At 38.4% G+C, this 19360-nt stretch overlaps 1 protein-coding gene across 10 annotated transcripts in view; it reads right to left on the minus strand.

The window, feature by feature from the left end:
• NCKAP5 (NCK associated protein 5) overlaps nt 1-19360 on the minus strand; it is a 1111865-nt gene that overhangs the window by 207235 nt on the left and 885270 nt on the right. For all 10 annotated transcript variants that reach the window (XR_006273101.1, XM_043487514.1, XM_043487515.1 and 7 more), the window contains 2 exons: nt 14653-14691; nt 6295-6414 (listed from right to left, as the gene is read on the minus strand). Coding sequence is in view for 9 of the 10 variants with exons in the window: in XM_043487514.1 (XP_043343449.1) it covers nt 6295-6414; nt 14653-14691 (159 nt within the window). In the remaining variant the exon portion in view is untranslated. The remainder of the gene's footprint in view (nt 1-6294; nt 6415-14652; nt 14692-19360) is intronic.

Raw genomic sequence — 19360 nt, forward strand, 5'->3', positions numbered from 1 at the left:
GCAATGGAGAACAGTATGGATATGATTCAAATAATTACAAACAGAACTACCATACAATCTAACCATTCCAGTTAAGGGCATGCACTCAAGAGAAACGAAATCACTATACCAAAGAAGTGATTATCTGTACATCATGTTAACTTCAGCATTATCTATAAGAGCCAAAATGGGGAAACAGCCAAAGAGCCCAAACCTGTCTTCATAGATGGATAAATGGATAGAGAAAACATGTTATATATGGTATGTTTATTTTTGATTTATAAGATGTATTTATATATTTTTAGAGATATATTTATAAACTTATATATTTAGATAATAGAACACTATTCAGCCATAAAAAAGAATGAAATCGTGCCACTTATGACAATATGGCTGGAGTGGGAGGGCATTATACTAAGTGAAATAATTTGGACAGACAGTAAAAATTGCATGATCTCACTGATATGTGGAGTTAAAAAAAAAACTAACTCATAGAACAGATTGGTGGGGGACGGGTAGTTGGGGAAACTGATAAAGGGGATAAAAAGGTACCAACTTCCAGTTATTAAGATCAATAGGTTCTGGAGATGTAATGTACAGCATGGTGACCACAGTCAATAATACTATACTGCATATCTGAAATCTACTAGGAAATCTTAAAAGCTGTCATTACAAGAAAAAAAATCTGTACATAGTGATAGATGTTAATTAGACTTATTGTAATGTCCATTTTGCAATATATATATATATCAAATCATTAAATTGTATACCTTAAACATATACAATGTTATATGTCAATTATACCTCAATTAAGCTAGAAGAATAAAGGAAATTAGATTGTTGCATACAAAAAACAAAAAGAAACACCACTCCCAATTTAATAGTGTGCATTAAAATATATTGAATTAAGGTTAAGCCATCAAAGCACACACTGAATATGTATTATGAACTATATTGTGGGTGGGTAAAATGCTACATTCAGCATAGCTGCTACCCTCAAGGAGATTTCTATTTAGGTGAAATAAAAGTTAATATGACATCCAGAGTTATGGGGGTTCCACTGTGTGACCTCCATCATCAGTACCATGAAAGATTCCATAATTCCACATTGGAATATGGATTTAGGATTCCATATGGAATTAGGATTTCATAATTGCATACAATATTCAGAAAACTAAGATCATGGCATCTGGTCCCATCACCTCATGGGAAATAGATGGGGAAACAGTGGAAACAATGTCAGACTTTATTTTTTTGGGTTCCAAAATCACTGCAGATGGTGATTGCAGCCAAGAAATTAAAAGATGCTTACTCCTTGGAAGAAAAGTTATGACCAACCTAGACAGCATATTAAAAAGCAGAGGCATTACTTTGCCAACAAAGGCCCATCTGGTCAAGGCTATGGTTTTTCCAGTAGTCATGTATGGATGTGAGAGTTGGACTGTGAAGAAAGTTGAGCGCCGAAGAATTGATGCTTTTGAACTATGGTGCTGGAGAAGACTCTTGAGAGTCCCTTGGACTGCAAGGAGATCCAACCAGTCCATCCTAAAGGAGATCAGTCCTGGGTGTTCATTGGAAGGACTGGTTTTAAAGCTGAAACTCCAGTACTTTGGCCACCTCATGCGAAGAGTTGACTCATTGGAAAAGACCCTGATGTTGGGAGGGACCGGGAGCAGGAGGAGAAGGGGACGACAGAGGATGAGATGGCTGGATGGCATCACCGACTCGATGGACATGAGTTTGGGTAAACTCCAGGAGTTGGTGATGGACAGGGAGGCCTGGGGTGCTGTGATTTATGGGGTCACAAAGAATCGGACACGACTGAGAGACTGAACTGAACTGAACTGAATTGTATACAGGACAATGAATGAACTTCTTATACTTTGGTATAGATTACCAATACTGTGGAAGCTCCAGCAGAGGGGAAGTTCAGTGAGGACCAACATGACTCTGGAAGGCCCCTGAATGGCAGGAGAATTAGACTGGTTCTCAGAAAACAGGGTTCATTGCTTAAGGAAAAGTGGAGAGGTGAGTGTGTTGTATAGTGTCCTGTCAAATAAGACTCTTGGAGAGATTTACACTCTGAAAATAAATTCAGGGAAGGAAAAATACATCAGAAGCACAAGAGGAATTTTAAAAATTGTCTCATCTCATCTGAAATAATAATATAAAACAAAACACTAGCAAAAAGAAGTCAACACCCTCAGAAATGACAGCAAATTTTTACACCGTGGTTCTAAGTTGTCAGATTCTCAACTGTTTGTGAGAATAATCTACACTATAACATTCTTTGCTTTCTATTTTGGTCCAAAGATATGAGTATAGGACCCTTTGAAATATCAGATAAAAAGGAAAAGAAAAAGAAAACTGTGTTAGGCAGAAAATATGAGAATAATGTCCTATCAATATAATGATAATACAGGTGTCCAAAAGAAGACAGAGCAGGACACACAAGAGAGGGGAAAGTTGTGAATGCCAGAAAGCAAGAGGCTTTCAGAAATGTGTAAATATGGTAGGCTCCTTACTGCGATTACACTGCAGAAGCCCTCTGATCTGATTTGATCACAAGTGGTTAATCAAAATGTTAATCAAAATGTCAGCGTACAGAATCAGAAAATGATCCTCAAGTCCATTTGTGCTCCATGCAAAGCGAGCAACTGGACCCAGACCATGACTTAAATCTCCACTCTGTCAATTACCGCTGGGTGAGACAGGCTCTTTGTGCCTAAGTGTCCCCATCTGTAAAATGGGTACAGAAGCAATTCCTACCTCACAGGACTATAATGGAGAGTATACTGATGAACACCTCAAAGGTTGGAGAACAGTATTTGAAATCATAAGCACTATGTGCTTGTTAAATAACATTCTTTTTTTAGTAGGGCCAAGGCTGCTTCTTTTCCAGGGATCCTATTATTAAATCTTCCAGTGTCTTATTTTGGCATCAAACACATGCTAGGTTTTGTTTTTCTCAACAGTGGAACAAGAACTTAAAACCACTTGAGAAGCAACTTGCATGCATCATGCCTCTACATTTAATATAACTCCCCATCTCCCACAATTTTTTTTTGTTTTTGCATTAGACACAAATATTTATTTGATCCCACTCTTTTAGAAATATGCCTTTACATGCTTTTGAAGCATTCAACTTTGTTTTATAGAAACAGTTCTTTTTTCACCACATTTCATTGGTTTATAATGTACTTAAAATCACATAATTATCAAGACAAATGACAGTCATGTGAGAATGAGTTACAAATATAACTCATTCATAACTCAACTGGTCAGAGAAGTATTCTTGGTAGAGAGCTCTCTGCTAGTTCAGTAAATTGAGAGTGTTATTTAATATGATTTTTAAGTGGCAAAGGTGAGCATTATTTAATCTGACCAATAAGTTTGAATAAAGATAGAGACTCCAATTCCATTAAGAATGTTACTTTTGGATTTTATTTGCTATACCAGTTTCTTAATTCATTAGAATTTAGAAAATTCTTTTAATATAAAGGAACTTCTTAACCTGATTTGTTACTATCCATAGTCCCAGAGATGCTTTACTGGAAACTGGAACCAACAGAGAAGTTTATGACCATTCTTAAGATTTAAATTTCAGGTTAGGCTTCTTTTCTTTCCCATCACTGACCTGGTTCTCTTTGTAAGTTTCCGAGAATCTGACAATTAACCCTTAGAACTAACCCTTTTTATTCCTTCTATGTCAGAATATGTTAAATAATATCCAGGTAACCCTCTCATTCTCTATTTTTGAGGGACAAAGAATTAATTATTTTTATAAATTATTTTCTTTTCCATTACTTACAACGTATCTACTAAACTCACAATGTGTTCAACAATCTTCTTTCTGTATCTCTCTTTAGGTAGCTACTTAGATTAACAGAATCATTAGACTGTATTCAGCAGATGACAACTAATGCAGTTTTTTTAAGATAGGATGAAAAATTGTACTGAACCTGTAGTCCATGGGCAGAACCTAGAACATCTATCATACTCAGGTCCAGGCATACTGATGGATTTGCTGCACTCACCAGCCATGCCCTCCAACAGACTGGGCTGGACCAGCATAGTTGCATAGTTCCAAAGCATCCACACAGACAGGAAACATTCAGAAGAGGTAGCGGTGTAAATCTCTCTTAAGTGTATGTAAAGTAACTCTCCAGCTTATAGAATGAATCTGGGTCATTTATTTCCTTCAACAAATAATTACAGAGCTTCCACAGGTGCAAGGCAAAGCAAACTCAAATTGCTTCTACTTTAGCCCGTGCTCCATGATACGCATTTATGCCATCAGAAAGGAAAAAAAAAAAAAAAAAAAAAAAAATCACAGGTCACATGAGGAACAGACCACCTGCAAAGCCAGCAACTTTGTCTATGATTGTGAGTTCTTACATGTTAGAAGGCAAGCATCGCCCTTATTATTCTACCTGGAAGAACTACTAATATTGTCATCCTGTCTTTTACAAATTTCATTTAAATTAGAATGGCTCCTGGAAAGGAGATCTATTTGGGGAGAAACAGTGTGTTGGTGGAAAACACCCAATGAATAAATACTGAGTTCTATTGTTAGGACAAACACCATCCTCTGCCATTTGGATGTGTATTTAAGAAATTTGTGACAGCTAATGAAACAGCTTAAATATCTATGGCACATGTGCCTACTGCGAAAATAAACCATCATGATTCATATGCAGGGACTGCTGCTGCTGCTAAGTCACTCCAGTCGTGTCCGACTCTGCGACCCCACAGACGGCAGCCCACCATGCTCCCCCGTCCCAAGCAGGGACTAGAGATCCTTAAAAGTTATTCCAGAAAAGCCTCAAGTTAAAACAAGCAAAACGGAAAAACTCATGAACAGGCAACAACTGTTAAAAGTAATTACAATATTGGATCTTGATTATAAGAGAGCAAATGAGATACAACTTTTTACAGATGCAAGAGTCTCTCTGACCAACATTTATCGTGGCTGGGATCAGGAAACAGAATAGAGAGAGATGATTTTTTTCCACACAATTTGTGACCCATAAATTATGAATTAAGCACTAATAGATAAAGCAGGGAGAAAATTAATTTAAGAGATGAGATCTATGTTACAATTCAGAGAGCTCTTTTCATTTGTGTGTGTGGGGGGTTACATTTTGAAGAGAGGCTTTACCAAACATCTGTCTTTCTCTGACATGAACTACAATTTCTAATTGCTTCCCTGAGGAGTCGGGCAAAGATGTTTGTGTCAAAGTTCAGAGGGTAAATTAGCAACACCGTCTCACCCATCTGGAAACATGCTGAACTTTCTAGATGACAGAAATGTTCTAAACAAACACTGTCTAATATGGTAGCTGCTGGTCATGTGTGGCTTTTCAACACCTGCAATCTGACGAGTTTGAAGTAGAAACTTACTTTAAAATTTCAATAGCGCCATTTGGCTAGTGGCTACAGTACTGTCCAGGCTAGTCTAGAGGATATCTGGCAGCTGGGGTTTATCCTTCACACACCGTGCACTGCCCCTGTGAAACCCCACATACTCCATGCTAGCTTGGTCTCAAAAGGGCTCTGAGCAAGGCTCATTGGAGCTTGTTTGAGCAAATATGCACATTAAGAGGATTTTTTAAAAAAAATAGGCAATGGCAAATATCAGTTTTCCAGACCCCTCTGCCAATCCATGTGTCTTCCTGCACTCAGATACATTTTCTAGCGCTTTCTCAGGGACAGCTTCAAAATGATTCAAATGGTCTGACTTTCCATGACTTTGCCTGTTATAAAGGCAACTGAAAGAGTTTGGTGAGGACACTTAGACAAAGAGAACCTATAAAATACTGAGGCAGAGTGGAGGAAGTCTTAGCTTGTGAGGAGGCAGGTGGCATAGAGAGAGATATAAATTAAGCACAACAAACCCTGGCTGTTTTTTTTTTTTTTATTACATAGTGTTCAAAATAAAGAAATGCTCTTTGGCCATTACATAAAACTCTACCTTGCTCATCATGGAGTGCAAAGGTACTAATACTGGTTCCCAAAGCAATCAATTATTTTCTGACTCCATTTCCCGGTTTCACTGAGTTAACCAGATGATACCTCTGATTGTTCCCTTTTACCTGTTTATTATTTGTTGATGCATTTCTTTATCAAAATTATCTTTAACAAGTCAGAGATTTAAGAGACGTTCAATTTTAATGATACCCCTTGAGAGGGGAGAAAATGGATGTTCTGAGGCAGTATGTCTTGCCCATGAAGACAGTGGTAACTTTTGAACTTAAGTCACTTCTTGTCAATAGCATTTCAGTAGTGAAGACTGTTTTCCACAAAAACACGTACCTGGAGGAGGAGATCAGAAGTTGGTCTGACTCGCTGTTGGAAGAGGATGCTTAACGTTCGGTTCTGTTGTTCCAAATCAAACACTCTTGTTTTCAACTTTACACATTCCTCCCTCAGATCCTGCAAAAAACACATTGAAAGGGAAAAAAAGTCTATACTTGAAAGATAGTTTTGCATATTATAACCATATTTCACCTGCTATTTCAGACACATTGGTAAAAAACAGTATTTTTAGTCTTCAAGCTCCCAGAAATAAATCACACATAATATTTTCTTCCACAGTCCATTGTCCGATAGAATTATTATGTTCAGGAAAGCCAATATAAACAACAACAACAAAACAGCACCTTGAAATCAGAAATGCATTAATCTAGCATGCTAGTTTTAAAGATGGTAAATCTCAGCAACATAAAGTCAATTTAAGCTTCCACCTATATATTTGGCCTTTTCACTGTCTTCATAAAAGCAGTCATCAAGCACAAGCCACAAGGACAGTAATGTTTTTGCAGTGAATAGAGATTTGATGAACTAAAGAAACTATCACTTTTGACGGAGCCCTTCGCTGTCATTTGTGGGAACGAGCTGAAATTCTCAATGTGGTTGCTAATCGAATCAGTGATGCATTTAGATGGAGTGAAGCATCTGTGAAGTGAAGGCTTACAAGGCCGCCTGGAACTTTCCCATCCTCTACACTAGTGGATTTCCGTATCTTTTGGGGGTGTTCTGGTGTCAGTGCTGGGGAGGAAGTGGAAGAACTGTACCTCGGCATCCCCTTAGAGCAGCTCTTTTGAATAATAGTTCAAACACCACCGAGAACTCTACCCCAGCTTTCATGAGGGGAGCTGAGAAAACAGAGCTTTAGGATTCTCTGGAATCCCACCAAGGAGCTTCCTTGGTGTAACAAACTTACAATTAAGATACTTGTACTGACATGTCTACATCCTCTGATGAGGTTCAAGAAAGACCAGGTAGAATAAAGCCCTAAGGCAAGGTTCTTCAAAAGCTGACCCTTTTCTCTATTTCAAACTTTATCTTACACTATTTCATGATTTTTTTTTAATAGGCTTCTGCTTTTAACATGTGAAGAACAAGGGTCTTCTTGTTCTCGAAAGTGCCATGCATTCTGACCCCATCCTTCCTGCCTCACCTCCCTCTGGCTTCTCATCCACCTCCTCATTCTTCCAGTCCAAGTCTGGCTCTTTGGGTAACATCCAGCTCAGATTCTGTCTCCTTCCTGATGCTTTAATCTGGCATCCTCCACTTTATCTGCTCCCTTTTCTGAACTCCAGTAAGCCCTCAATGCTTCTTCTGTGACATTTAATTAATGTCTCATACAACTTTGTGTTGATTTTCTTTCATGCTTTGGACTTAATGCTGTCAATTAGGTAACATGTTCCTCAAAAAGCATAAGAAGATACAGAAACACCAGCATAAGCATATTATCTGACACTTTTCTTTCATCATCTAGTACAGGACCCCAAAGAGTGGTAGGAACTTAGTAAACTTCTGTGATTATGTTGTTAAAGGGGAAGATGATAGTGAATTCTTTTACTCTCTAGTGATGGTGGGATATACTACTAGTTTATCCATCTATATATTCTGATGTGGGGCAACTACAGGTTGGGCAACTAAGATCTTACTTAAGGCTCTGCAAGCAAGACAGGGTGCCGGCCCACAGCTCTGCTCCCCGAGTCACAGAGGTGAGTAGGTGTGAGCCATACACAACCAGGTGGCAACCTGAGTGTGCAGCTACAGAGAGATCTATTAAAATCTTCCAAGGCTTTACCCGAGGTGCATCACCATTTCCAGGCTTATCCAATCTATTTACAGAAGGCAAAGAGACAGTGCATGGTATAATAGCTCAATGCCCAGCTTATACTCCCCTCTCATTTTTAGGTAAATAGGAAGCCTATGCTTAGGATGTTTTCAACTGACGGCTGCCTACTAATGAAGAGCAGAGCAAAGGAATGTCACGTCAGAGCAAGGCACCCAGGTATAAGCTCTAGGAGGGCAGTGGCTGTAAAGTAGGGGCAGTGGGTGTGTGCACCCGTACACATGCATGCCACTTGCTGGAGGCTCTTTTGGAGGCCTCGGCACTGCTCACATTAAAAAGCTAGATTTGTTGTCTTTATTTAGAATTCAACCTCTGTGTTTCACTTATGCTAATTTTTGCTCTTAGCATGTATATAACACTCCCTGCTCCCAAACACTAATTGTTTTCACTACTGCTAATTAAGCAATTAATAAAACTTGACTGTGAGGTAAATAAATATTAATAGTACCTATTGGGTGGGAAAACACAATCATTCTCACTTTCAGGGGGAGGGGTGGAAACAGAAGCATATGAGTGTGGATTTGCAAGGAGAAAGGGAACTTGTAAGGAATACCAGCATCTGTTTTTAGCAGCAAAACTGAAAATAAGTTGAAAAGATCTCTTCAGATGAGTTTAAAAAAAAAAAAAGGAAAAAAATCAATATATTCTATAACGAGTTCTTGTACCAGTGCCCAAATTTCCATGGCCATTACTATTACTTAAGGCAGTAAAAGTTCATTAGCAGGAACACAATTTATTGACCTTGAGAACCATTTATCACTCTTGGCTTATCTAGATCAGTACACAGAAGAGGGGAAAACAAAGGGCTTTAGGAATGTGATGCAGGTCTTATCATCACTGACCAACAGACATGAGCTGCAGAGAAAATTTGTAGACATTAAAGAATATTCTGTGTTGTTCTAACATTCTTCCTTTCTTCACTCAAGCTGTGGATGGTAAATGATGCCAGACAGCTCTCACCCCAAGAAACTGTAATCAAAACCATGTGCGTGCCCATGTGCATACACATAAGTCAACCAGACTGGATAGATGGAAAGAGAGAAAAACAACAACTTTTCTGACTACTACAGTGAGACCTGGGCAGAGAGTGTCAGCTGGCCGTCTTTTCTTCCTCTGGGCTCACAATGAGAACCCACTGACATAAAGGTGCATAGGACATTTTCAGGCTGGGTGAAAGAACCATTAATGCTGACTCTGTCAGTTATAGAGACGGGAACTACACTATGCCTCCCAGGAAAGGCATTAGAAACTAAAGAACTTTTCTGCTTAGATGCCAGCCTCTGAGATCATGGCTCCCCATAAGGGCTGGACCATCTGCCCTCACGCACAACCCTTCTTTTTCTCTGACTCCCTAGTACGTCTCAGGTCTCAAGAGGAGGACCTCACTGAAAATAAAATATAGGGTTGTGTCTTTTGAAGCAAAAAAAAGGGAATGTGTTGTATAATTGTTATCAAGAAGTAAACAATGCCAAAGATTTGACTACATGTCATCTCATGTAAGCAAGTGCAGTGGTCTTTGAGTTCAAGGAAATAACCGGTTTTATCTGTAATCTGCATGCCACTCTCAACTGAAAACAAAGTAAGACATTACAGCTGGATGTGTGGGGAAAATATACTCAGCAATGTTGTATACTGGTCTAAAAGGGTCCTGTGTATGTTAATGATCCCAAGCCACAACTTCCCTGGAGGATCCACACACAGCACTCCTAACAAGTTTCCTCAGGCTTGGGCCTGAATGAGATTCTGGATTCGCTGCTATTCAATGCTATGGAGTATGGTTACTTTATGCACTTAGAGCAAAACCATTACCAGCTCCAGGCTAAAGGAAAGTTAGGAAAATGTTGGTTGCTTAGAAGCTTGAGGTATACTGATATTACTACTATATTATTGTTCAAAGCTATTGAAATTTGATTTTATCATGTAAAGTGCTATTATACTGGTATAACTATTTCAGAGGTAGTGTGTGTGTATTATGGGAATACACTGGATTGAGAGTTAAGGGGCCTGGACTCTGGTCCTTATTACCCACATGATCTTGAGGAAGTCACTTACTCTGGTTATGCCTCAAGTTCCCTCATCTGTAAATGGAGTTACTGCACAAAACCAGGCTTTCAAGAGAAGGGATGCCTCAGCTGCTTCGCGAGATGGCTTGTCAAGGGCCGCCACCTCAGTCCTTCCCTGAGACTTACTGGACACCACATCCACCAGCCCCTCCTTGTCACAATCCTTTTCAGTGTCTGTCACTCATATCCCTACCTCTTCTAAGAACGCTAATGTTGTTGCATTAGTTGCTCAGTCGTGCCCAACTCTTTGCGACCCCATGGACTGCAGCCCACCAGGCTCCTCTGTCCATGAGATTTACCAGGCAAGGATACTGGAGTGGGTTACCATTTCCTTCTCCAGGGGATCTTCCCAACCCAGGGATCAAACCCAGATCTCCTGCACTGCAGGCAGATTCTTTACTGACTGAGCTATAAGGGAAGTCCTAAGAATGCTAATACTTCAGTTAAAAAAAAAAAAAAAGCCACTGGTGGAAAAGACTGTTCACATCTCAGACCAATCAAGGACCTCAACATCAAACACTTAAAACGGTGAGACAGGTAACATAATTGTATCACTGAATCAGGCCAGCTCTAATCAATGGGGAGTGCTGAGTCTTGTGGCAAACTAATACTGGAAGCCTTCATCCAAAAGGCATTCGGATTGAAACATTTTTAATCTGGGTGATGGCTAAACAGTTTGTATAATTACAGTAAATTGCGCATATTATCAAAGCTAGTTGACAAGCTCAAGATTAAATGTTCACTAAGGTCTCTGGCAGTTGGGAAATTCTATCATCCAAAAGTAAGACTGATTCTGAGAAAGCTTGATTTGGAAAGAGCTCCAAATTTACAGTCAGTTTTGACTCCATGCAAGTCAGATCCTGGATGTCCTTGCTAGCAAGGGCTGGCAATGCTTCCAAAAGTTTTAAGAAATCCACCTGTGACATTGCCCCTTTATTTCTTGCAATCACATGTGACTAATGATTGGATTTCAACCCATCTGTTGAATTTCACAGCGTTTCCCTGCTTGCTGAACTACAGTGGGGAAAACATTAAGTGACTGAAAGGGATTGTGGAAGCTGAATGGTGCAAAGGATAAGGGCATGGAGTATGAGTGCAACAACCCCAGGTTAATATGTGGGCTTTGCCACTTCTAGCAATTGGAACCATGGGGAAATTACCTTCATCATCCTACTCACAAGACTGTGGTGAAAACCAAACGATTTTGCATTTAAAGTGCTAGACGTGGAGTCTGATTCCTTGAAAGTGCACAGTAAATATAAACAGACTCTAAGGAAACCAGATCCTACACACACCATTGCTAGAAAAGTGGACCCAGATGGCCCAACTGTTCTTTCTACAAGGGAAATATATGGAAGTTGGGAGTTCTTTTAGTTTAAAGCTACAAAATTGTGTTCTGCTTCTATCTGGATGGCTGTGTTGGCTAGATTTCACCATATAAGAGCCTTAATTCTTGTCGGAAAGTTAAAAAATACCATGAATATTTGGTTATTTTAAAGAACATGAAGATAAGACCGAGGTTGGTGATATACTGTAAAATAACTAGAGGGAAAAATGCCTTTCTTCCAATTTTGTGTTAGTGGCAAAAAAAAAAAAAAAATTAAAAAAGAACATAGAAGAGTTAAAATTTCAGTGTGTGTAATTGTTTTAATGAAGACAAAATGTATTTCAGGCAAAAATATGAGTTTGGCTCAGATTATTGATTGCACTTACAGGCTTGGACCTATGATTTGGAGGCATAACTGGAACTGAGCTGTGTTTAATATTGTCACTTTAATGTTATTGATCTAAAGGAGGAACAGTCAGCTCTCTTAAGAGAACCATAGATTTTTGAGATAAACTGAATTACTTTACTAGGACATGATATGTATCAATACATTTAACAGAAACTGCTAAATTTATAGAAATAATTTTTTTTTTCCTATCAGTACTTAGAAAGGAAATATACTCTGTGACTTCAAGATGCTTATCAGGGCCAATTCACAGTATGCCAGCCAAATACTTTTTCGGTTGCTGAGGGAGGAACAGAAGTCATGGGAGATTTGCTTTTGTGTCATAACAAATGATATATTCCATAACTGCATGGTTATGACTATAATTTCACCTCAAGGATTTGTGTGTGTGTTTATGTGTGTGACTTAGATAATTCACTCAAGATTTCTGTTTTTCACTCTGTACCAGCTATATCACTCTTTAGAATTAGGTTTCTCATCTGCTTTTGGAGTACATCTCATTTCCCATATTGTGCTCTTAATTAAAAAGAAATTTCAGTCTTTTTGTAGCAATTTTACAGTCTCTATAAAAACTGGGAGGTGCACGTTTCTGCAGAACATGATTCTTTTGGAATCTCTGAAAGCTCTGGCATCTTTTCCTGTTCACAGCGTCCCTGAGGTATGCTATCTCACAGTAGCACATCTTTTTGTGTCTTACTGCTTAACTGTACCAAGGTAGATTTATCTGTTTACTAGTTATTACTTGAATTTGTGTAGCTATTTTTTTGTGGCTGACCTGAAAGTTCCCATTTTCCTATATATTGGGCCAGACGGTTTTCTTTTCTCTTTTCGGAAGCACCATTAAAAAAGACAGGCATGAGAAGTCTTTCAACAGTTACAGATAGAGCTGCAACAGTGCTCCCTGGCATTCCTAACATCTGTAATTAAATGAGAATTGAGTTTCCAACAGGAGGAGAGCAATTGAAAAGTTAAAGCCTTTGAAAAAGAAAAAGTATTCAAATACGCTGTGACAGAAATCATGATTTATCCTTCAACATCTGTTTCTCCCCTTCTTCTACAACCAGGTGACATTCACTTTTCACCTGGGCACATACCCAGAAGAAAGACTCCACTGTCGGCTTCCTTAAGTGTGGTTGTATAATTAAGGTTTGTTCAAGGAGATGTAAATAGGGAGGTATGTAAGCTTTTAGAAGTCTCTCTTAAAACATAGCTGGTGTGTGTCTTTTACCCTCCTCCTTTTCTTTGGCTTTCATTTCCTCCTAATGGCTAAAACATGAATGTGATGACTGGAGGTAGAGCAGTCATTTTGGGCCATGAGGTAACTGTGGAAATGGAGGCCACATCCCACAGAATAACAAGATAGAAACCAATGATGCCTGGGACCCTATGAACTTTATGGAGCAAAGACATCATGCTGGCTATGTACTCCCCACCTGCAGATTTAGATCTAAGAAGCAAACAACTAATTTAATTTTATGTTAGCTGATTTAAGCCATCATTATTTCGGATTTTTGTTATTCACAATTGAATCTACTTCTAACCTAACAAGTGCACTCAACTCTCTCTTCATGTAATGTTAATGTAAGATCTGAACCAGTTAAAATCATTTGTACCAGGAAGCATGATATTTTGACAGTAGTTGGGGGAGAAAGTCTAGCAAAACTGTTATCATAATGCTTTTATAGCATACATTTAAAATAATATTTATTTAAGTACATTTGTGAGAAGTAGCCAACCCCTAAAATTGTTTTCAATTAAAAAAATAAAAATGCCGTAAGCGATTTTGCTCTCCTAAGCCAGATCTGCCTGAACAAGTCACATGTTCCAACATTTTCTTTTAAGAGGCTATCTCTGTTTCACAGAGCAGTAACTCAGAATAAACAAAATCAGAAGGAATCAGAATTCAGTCTCTCAGACAGATCATGGAAAGAGGTGCAAAATGTTCAATAAAATTCACCAAACTAGCTAAGTTTGGGCAAACTACCTGCATTTACCCATTCTGCCCCAATAACATGATCTGAAGGCAGAATAAGATGACAACAAAGGAGAAGGTATAAAAATTTCATGCTCAGAGACTAACATTTGTTTTTTCCCCAACTTATACAACTCTCTAAAAAAAAAAAAAAGGAAATTTGTGGAGAGAAGGCTTACAATCTACTCTCAGCAGCTTTCAAGTATACATATCAGCATTTGCTTTATTTTTACCACGAAGCTGTTCCTCTGGGAACAGCTCCTCCTGCTCCTTTTCATAGAGTGACCACAGCAATTCTGGGAGGTGGACGCTGCTATCTCTATTTTACAGAAGAGGAATTAAGGCCCAGAGAAGTTAAGTAATCTTCCTAACCTCAAAGATCTCTTGCTGAATTTTAGGCCTCTGTTAATGCTGTCCATCAGAGGCTATTCATTTTATAGGGGCCAGAGGAATCCATCAACTTACTTAACATTTACATTTACTAAATAAAAATGACAGGTTTGCTACTCATCTAGGTAGGCCCATGGAAATCTTTCATCTTCAAAAAGCTTTCTATTACTTTCCCAAGAGTTTAAATTTTATGAATCTATTGGTCATTGATGTTCATATGCCATCTAAAACGCATACAATTTTAACCTAACTGAATAAATGGAAAAGTATTGCAGATATCAATCATAGTTTCCTTTAGTTTGACAATGTGAGTTCCAATCTATTCACTAAGTACTATGGAAATAATAAAGCTGGAAAGTGACCTACCTTTTGAGTGAGCAGAGCTTGCACAACCTGGTTGGCTACCTTTAAAAAATAAAGAAAAGAGTTGCTGATTATAATAATGAGACCTTATACGCACAGACTCTAATTTACCAATAAGTTTCCCAAAGCTAATGAGCTCCTCGTCTGGTCCTTTCCTCTACTTCTAGAGGATCTGATTCTTTTCATAATAAGCCTATCCTTCTAGGTAATATTTTGCATTTTCCAAAGGTGACCTTGTTGCTAATTAAGATGGTTAGGCTGGAAAGATCATTCATACCTTGACTTTTACATTTCCATATTTGGAAAAATTATATCCTTTCATATGTAAAGTACTTTAAGAAGGCTAAAAAATGATATAGCACAAAACATGATCCTAATTATCTGTACACAGTTTTACACTGCTGATTTATAATGCCCTTTGCCTCTCCTTTCCATTCTTTTGCTGTCTGACTATTTCATTGCCTGAAATTACTTGCAATAGAGGTAGGTGGAAAGTGCAGAATAGGGGCAACTCCTTCATATATATATGCTTCTTATATATGCTTTGCTTTCCTCCTCCACATCTTTGTTTATATTATCCTCTGTCATTACTACCTATAAGAGAGTCTGATAGTTGCTTACTGTATTCTTTATTTTTCCCTTCTTCCCCTGATTTTTTTGCCTGGATACATACAAATGCATTTCCCAACCTCCCTTGTCACTGTGTGACAAAATTCTGGCCCAATGAGTTGCAGGCAGTCTTATTTTCTTGGACTTATGGATAGGCAGTCTCATAAAAAAAGAGAGCCCATCCTTATTCTTTATTTTCCTAGCTGGGATATGAAAGTGATGGCTGGAGCTTTGGCAGCCATCTTGAAAATGAAAGTCACATACTAAGTACTTGGGTGCAGGAAAATAGAATGAGCCTTGTCCTGATGACGTATGGAATGTACTTTCTATTTCTGAACTTATATATGAGGTAGAAATAAAACAGCCACTGTCATGTTGAGTTTCTTCTAATATACAACTAAATAAAATTGTCACTTATTACTAGAACCCTAATTTTCTTCAGGTATCAGGCAGTTTGGGACAGTAGGAAAAGCTGGACCCCTCTTGGCCCTAGGAGGTGAATCTTGGTGTTGGTAATTTCATTCCCTTTCAGTGACTGGCTTAGGAGTGGGCATGTGACACAATTCCAGTTAAAGGCCATGTGAAAAATCAATAACATGTCCCTCATATTTCAAGGATCTGGCATTTTCTCCAGAAAACTATTCATCTTTCTTTTTTTTTTTTTTTTTTTTATTCATCTTTCTACACGTATTTATACTAAGATTTCTTTTTCACCTGCAGATTTCAAAAACACTTAACAGACAGTCACTTATTAAACTTCACCACAATCTTAAAGTTATATATCCATGTGGCTACTATTGGTAAAATTATGGTAGATAGGCAAACTATATGGAATTTTTTAGTCAGTACATACACATATGATAAACATTTAGTGTGATAATTGAAACTGACAACATTAAAGACCAAGTCAGGTTATTTAAATATCCTAAATATTTCTGTCCATTCATTTCTTCCTTCACTTATCCAGTATAAATTTGCAGAGTATGATTGGGCTGTGTTTCTTGGTGGCAAAAGGAACAGAGCTGGTAAGAGGTAGGCAAGAACACAGTTATAAGTGTGATAAACTTGTAATCATCTTGCTAATTCTCACATTCAACCAAAGACTAAAGACCACACTTCTGTCTTCTCTTTCTCTTGATAACAATTTAAATTTTTGTTGATACTAAATTGTGTATGCTCATTTCTCTTTTTAGTATACTGGAATAGATTAAGGTAAAAACATTTTCATGGAATTTGCTTCTTGACTCAGTATTGACAAAATAGCATATCCTTAATGACAGCTGGCTACCAGTAAGCCTCGCTGAAAATTATAATAGAGGCTGTCATCTATTTGTGGTTAGCAGACATTCACACCACAAGTAGTAAATGACTAAAATCAGATTACCTATATAATTGATATGTACAAGAGGGAATTTTTTTCCTATCAGAATCCTTTTCAAATTTACATTGCTGACATTAAGTTTAAAAGAAAGGCTTTTTACTGAAACTAACTATAGTTTTGAAGAAAAACTATTAGGTATTTCTTTTAGTCCAGTCCAAGTTAAAGAAGATATCTAAGAATTACTGTAGACTAAAATCAGTCATTTTCTGTAACTCGTGCTGGCTGTTTCTTTTTCTTTTATCACTTTATTTAATACACGATCACAATAGTGATAAATGTTACTCAGTCCACACAAATTGATCAATAGCATAATCTTGAAAATCTTTCAGTTTTTAAATGTTCATTCAAATTCATGAGAATTTAAAGTCAAACTACATACCATCTATTTTATTTTTGCAAATTAAAAAAAAAAAAAACAGAAGAACTGAACTATTCATGCTGCTTAAGTCAGAAGCAATGTACCAAATTTAATTTATACCATAAATAATTTAATTCTTTTGTACAGCAACCTTTGGATTTGATTTACATTCTCATAAAATTGCCTAATATCAATATTTTCTTTTCTTCCTCAGAACTGGCCCCTCACTTAAACCAGTCTGTAGAATGGTGGTCACATAAAATAGCTCTCTACATGATTTAACAGGAGTCATAAATGAGTATCTTATCTGTAAAAGCCTGCAGGAGTAAATATGTTATATCTTTGCAATCCAAGTATGTTTGCCCTATAGGCTTACAGACTCTATTTGTGATACAGTTACTTTTGGCATGTATTTTGGACAATTGTTTGCTCTACCCGAAAACTGAACAAAGATACACAAATGCATTATTTCTTTACCTACTGACATGGGGTTCTTTACCCGGAAGGGCTCACAGGTTCTTTGCAGAAAAGCAGGCAAGTGATACAAATGCTTTCCTTGGTACTCTCTGTAAGGATAGTTTCTTGGGTTTTGTTAGGACTTTTAACAGCTAGGCTTCCCAGATGCATGAACAGAACAATTGTTCAGAGTTTGTGCCTGCAACCTCTACTAGTCTAACAAGATGATCCCTGGAAATGGGCCCCTGCCTTCATCATAGCATCCTGCCCTCAGCACTGGGGTTGCAAATAATCACACACTGCCAGGCCCAGCTAATGAAAACAAATACCTTCCAGTGTCAGCTGACAGCTTTCCTCTCCAAAGAAAGGAAAAAAAAAAAACAAAAAAAACGAGCAGCTGAGCTGGGTCACAGGGACCTGAGACACAGTGAGCAAAGCTGATGGTCCTAAAGCCCCTGGCTTGTTTGACAATGTCCCTTAGGCTCTTTGTGGAAAGCTCCGCCTTCACATCTAGGAGAGGAAGAGGGGTGGGTGGGCACTGCAGTACATCTCTTCTTTCCTCTCTGTAAGAATTCTCTCCGACAAGCCAGCTCCTCTGACACCTGGCTCATCTTGGACCTACACGCATCTCTGTTCTTCCCTGTCAGGTGCAGAGGGGTCTCAGAGTGGGTGGGCAGAGGAAGCAGAATCAGGGATGCACATCTGTCTGTTGTTTGATTGCACAACAGCCCCTGGGGCTGAATGAGAAGCCACATCTGGGAGTTCATTCCAGAGGGAGCCAATGCTCACCACATCCAGAAGACAATTGGAGATGGGGTCGAAGGTGCGCGAGTGAGGAACTCAGTGGACACCGTGCTTAAAGTCTCATCCTCCTGCCTGGTTGTCCTGCTTTCATCCTTTTATGCGCTTTACATGCAAAGCCACTGCCATGTCAGCCAGGTAATCAAAAAACTGGTCACAAAAGCACATATTTTAGAAATTGTGCTTTGGAGAAGTTTTCTCTACTTTTGACCGTGGTTTATTGTAGGAAGACAGCTGGGGGCAAGTGCGAGGAGCACTGGTGGCAGAATCACAAGAAAATCCCAGGTTCCAATATTGCCCTGTGTTGACCAATCTCTGATATACACAGGGGTGGGACAGCAATCTAATTTTCCTCATCTGGAATGCAGGGGAACCGTCTGCCTCTGAAGTTGTTGTGAAAAAAGTATGAGATGACAGACATCATCTGAGAAACCACCTTGGACAGGACCTGATGAAAAATACCTGACAAAAATGTTAAATCTGAATCTGGTCACTCAAACCTTAGGAAGTAAAACGCATTTTCAGGTAAGCATTTAAGGAAGGATGGTTTGAGAAGAAGGCCTTTCATTTATAATGGGATGAAGTCTGTGTGTGTGTATTTGTGTGTAAAATACATGCATAAATAAAAATCACTAAGCATCTACATTATTTATTTACTCTGTAAAAAGAAATCCTGTAAGATCCTGGGAGTGGGAGAAATTCATCTAAATATGGATGTGGAATTCCAGCAAAAACTAATTTGGAAATTAATTTGCTGCTCATAATCTCCATTCGTTCATTTAGTTATTCAACACATATGCACTGAGTGACCTAGTCTGGGCCCAAGGATTGTGCTGAATATTGGAGAAATATTGTTAACGAGAACAAACTACTGCTAATGGTGGTTAGAGTCTAGAGCAGGCACAAGAAGTGGATTATCTGTTGATTTAATGATCCGTTCATGAAACAGACATGAAATGGACATTTGAAGCATGTGAGAGCCATGAGCAACACCATGTTTCATCTGTTTGTCAAGACATTGATTTTAAAGATGACTTAGGTCCCAGATGTGGTAGATGATTCAGCAATCCAGTCTTGGCATATCCCATAGGAATAAGAAAGAAAAG

This window comes from Cervus canadensis, chromosome 15 (genome assembly GCF_019320065.1).
Source record: "Cervus canadensis isolate Bull #8, Minnesota chromosome 15, ASM1932006v1, whole genome shotgun sequence".
Classification (NCBI taxonomy): Eukaryota; Metazoa; Chordata; class Mammalia; order Artiodactyla; family Cervidae; genus Cervus; species Cervus canadensis.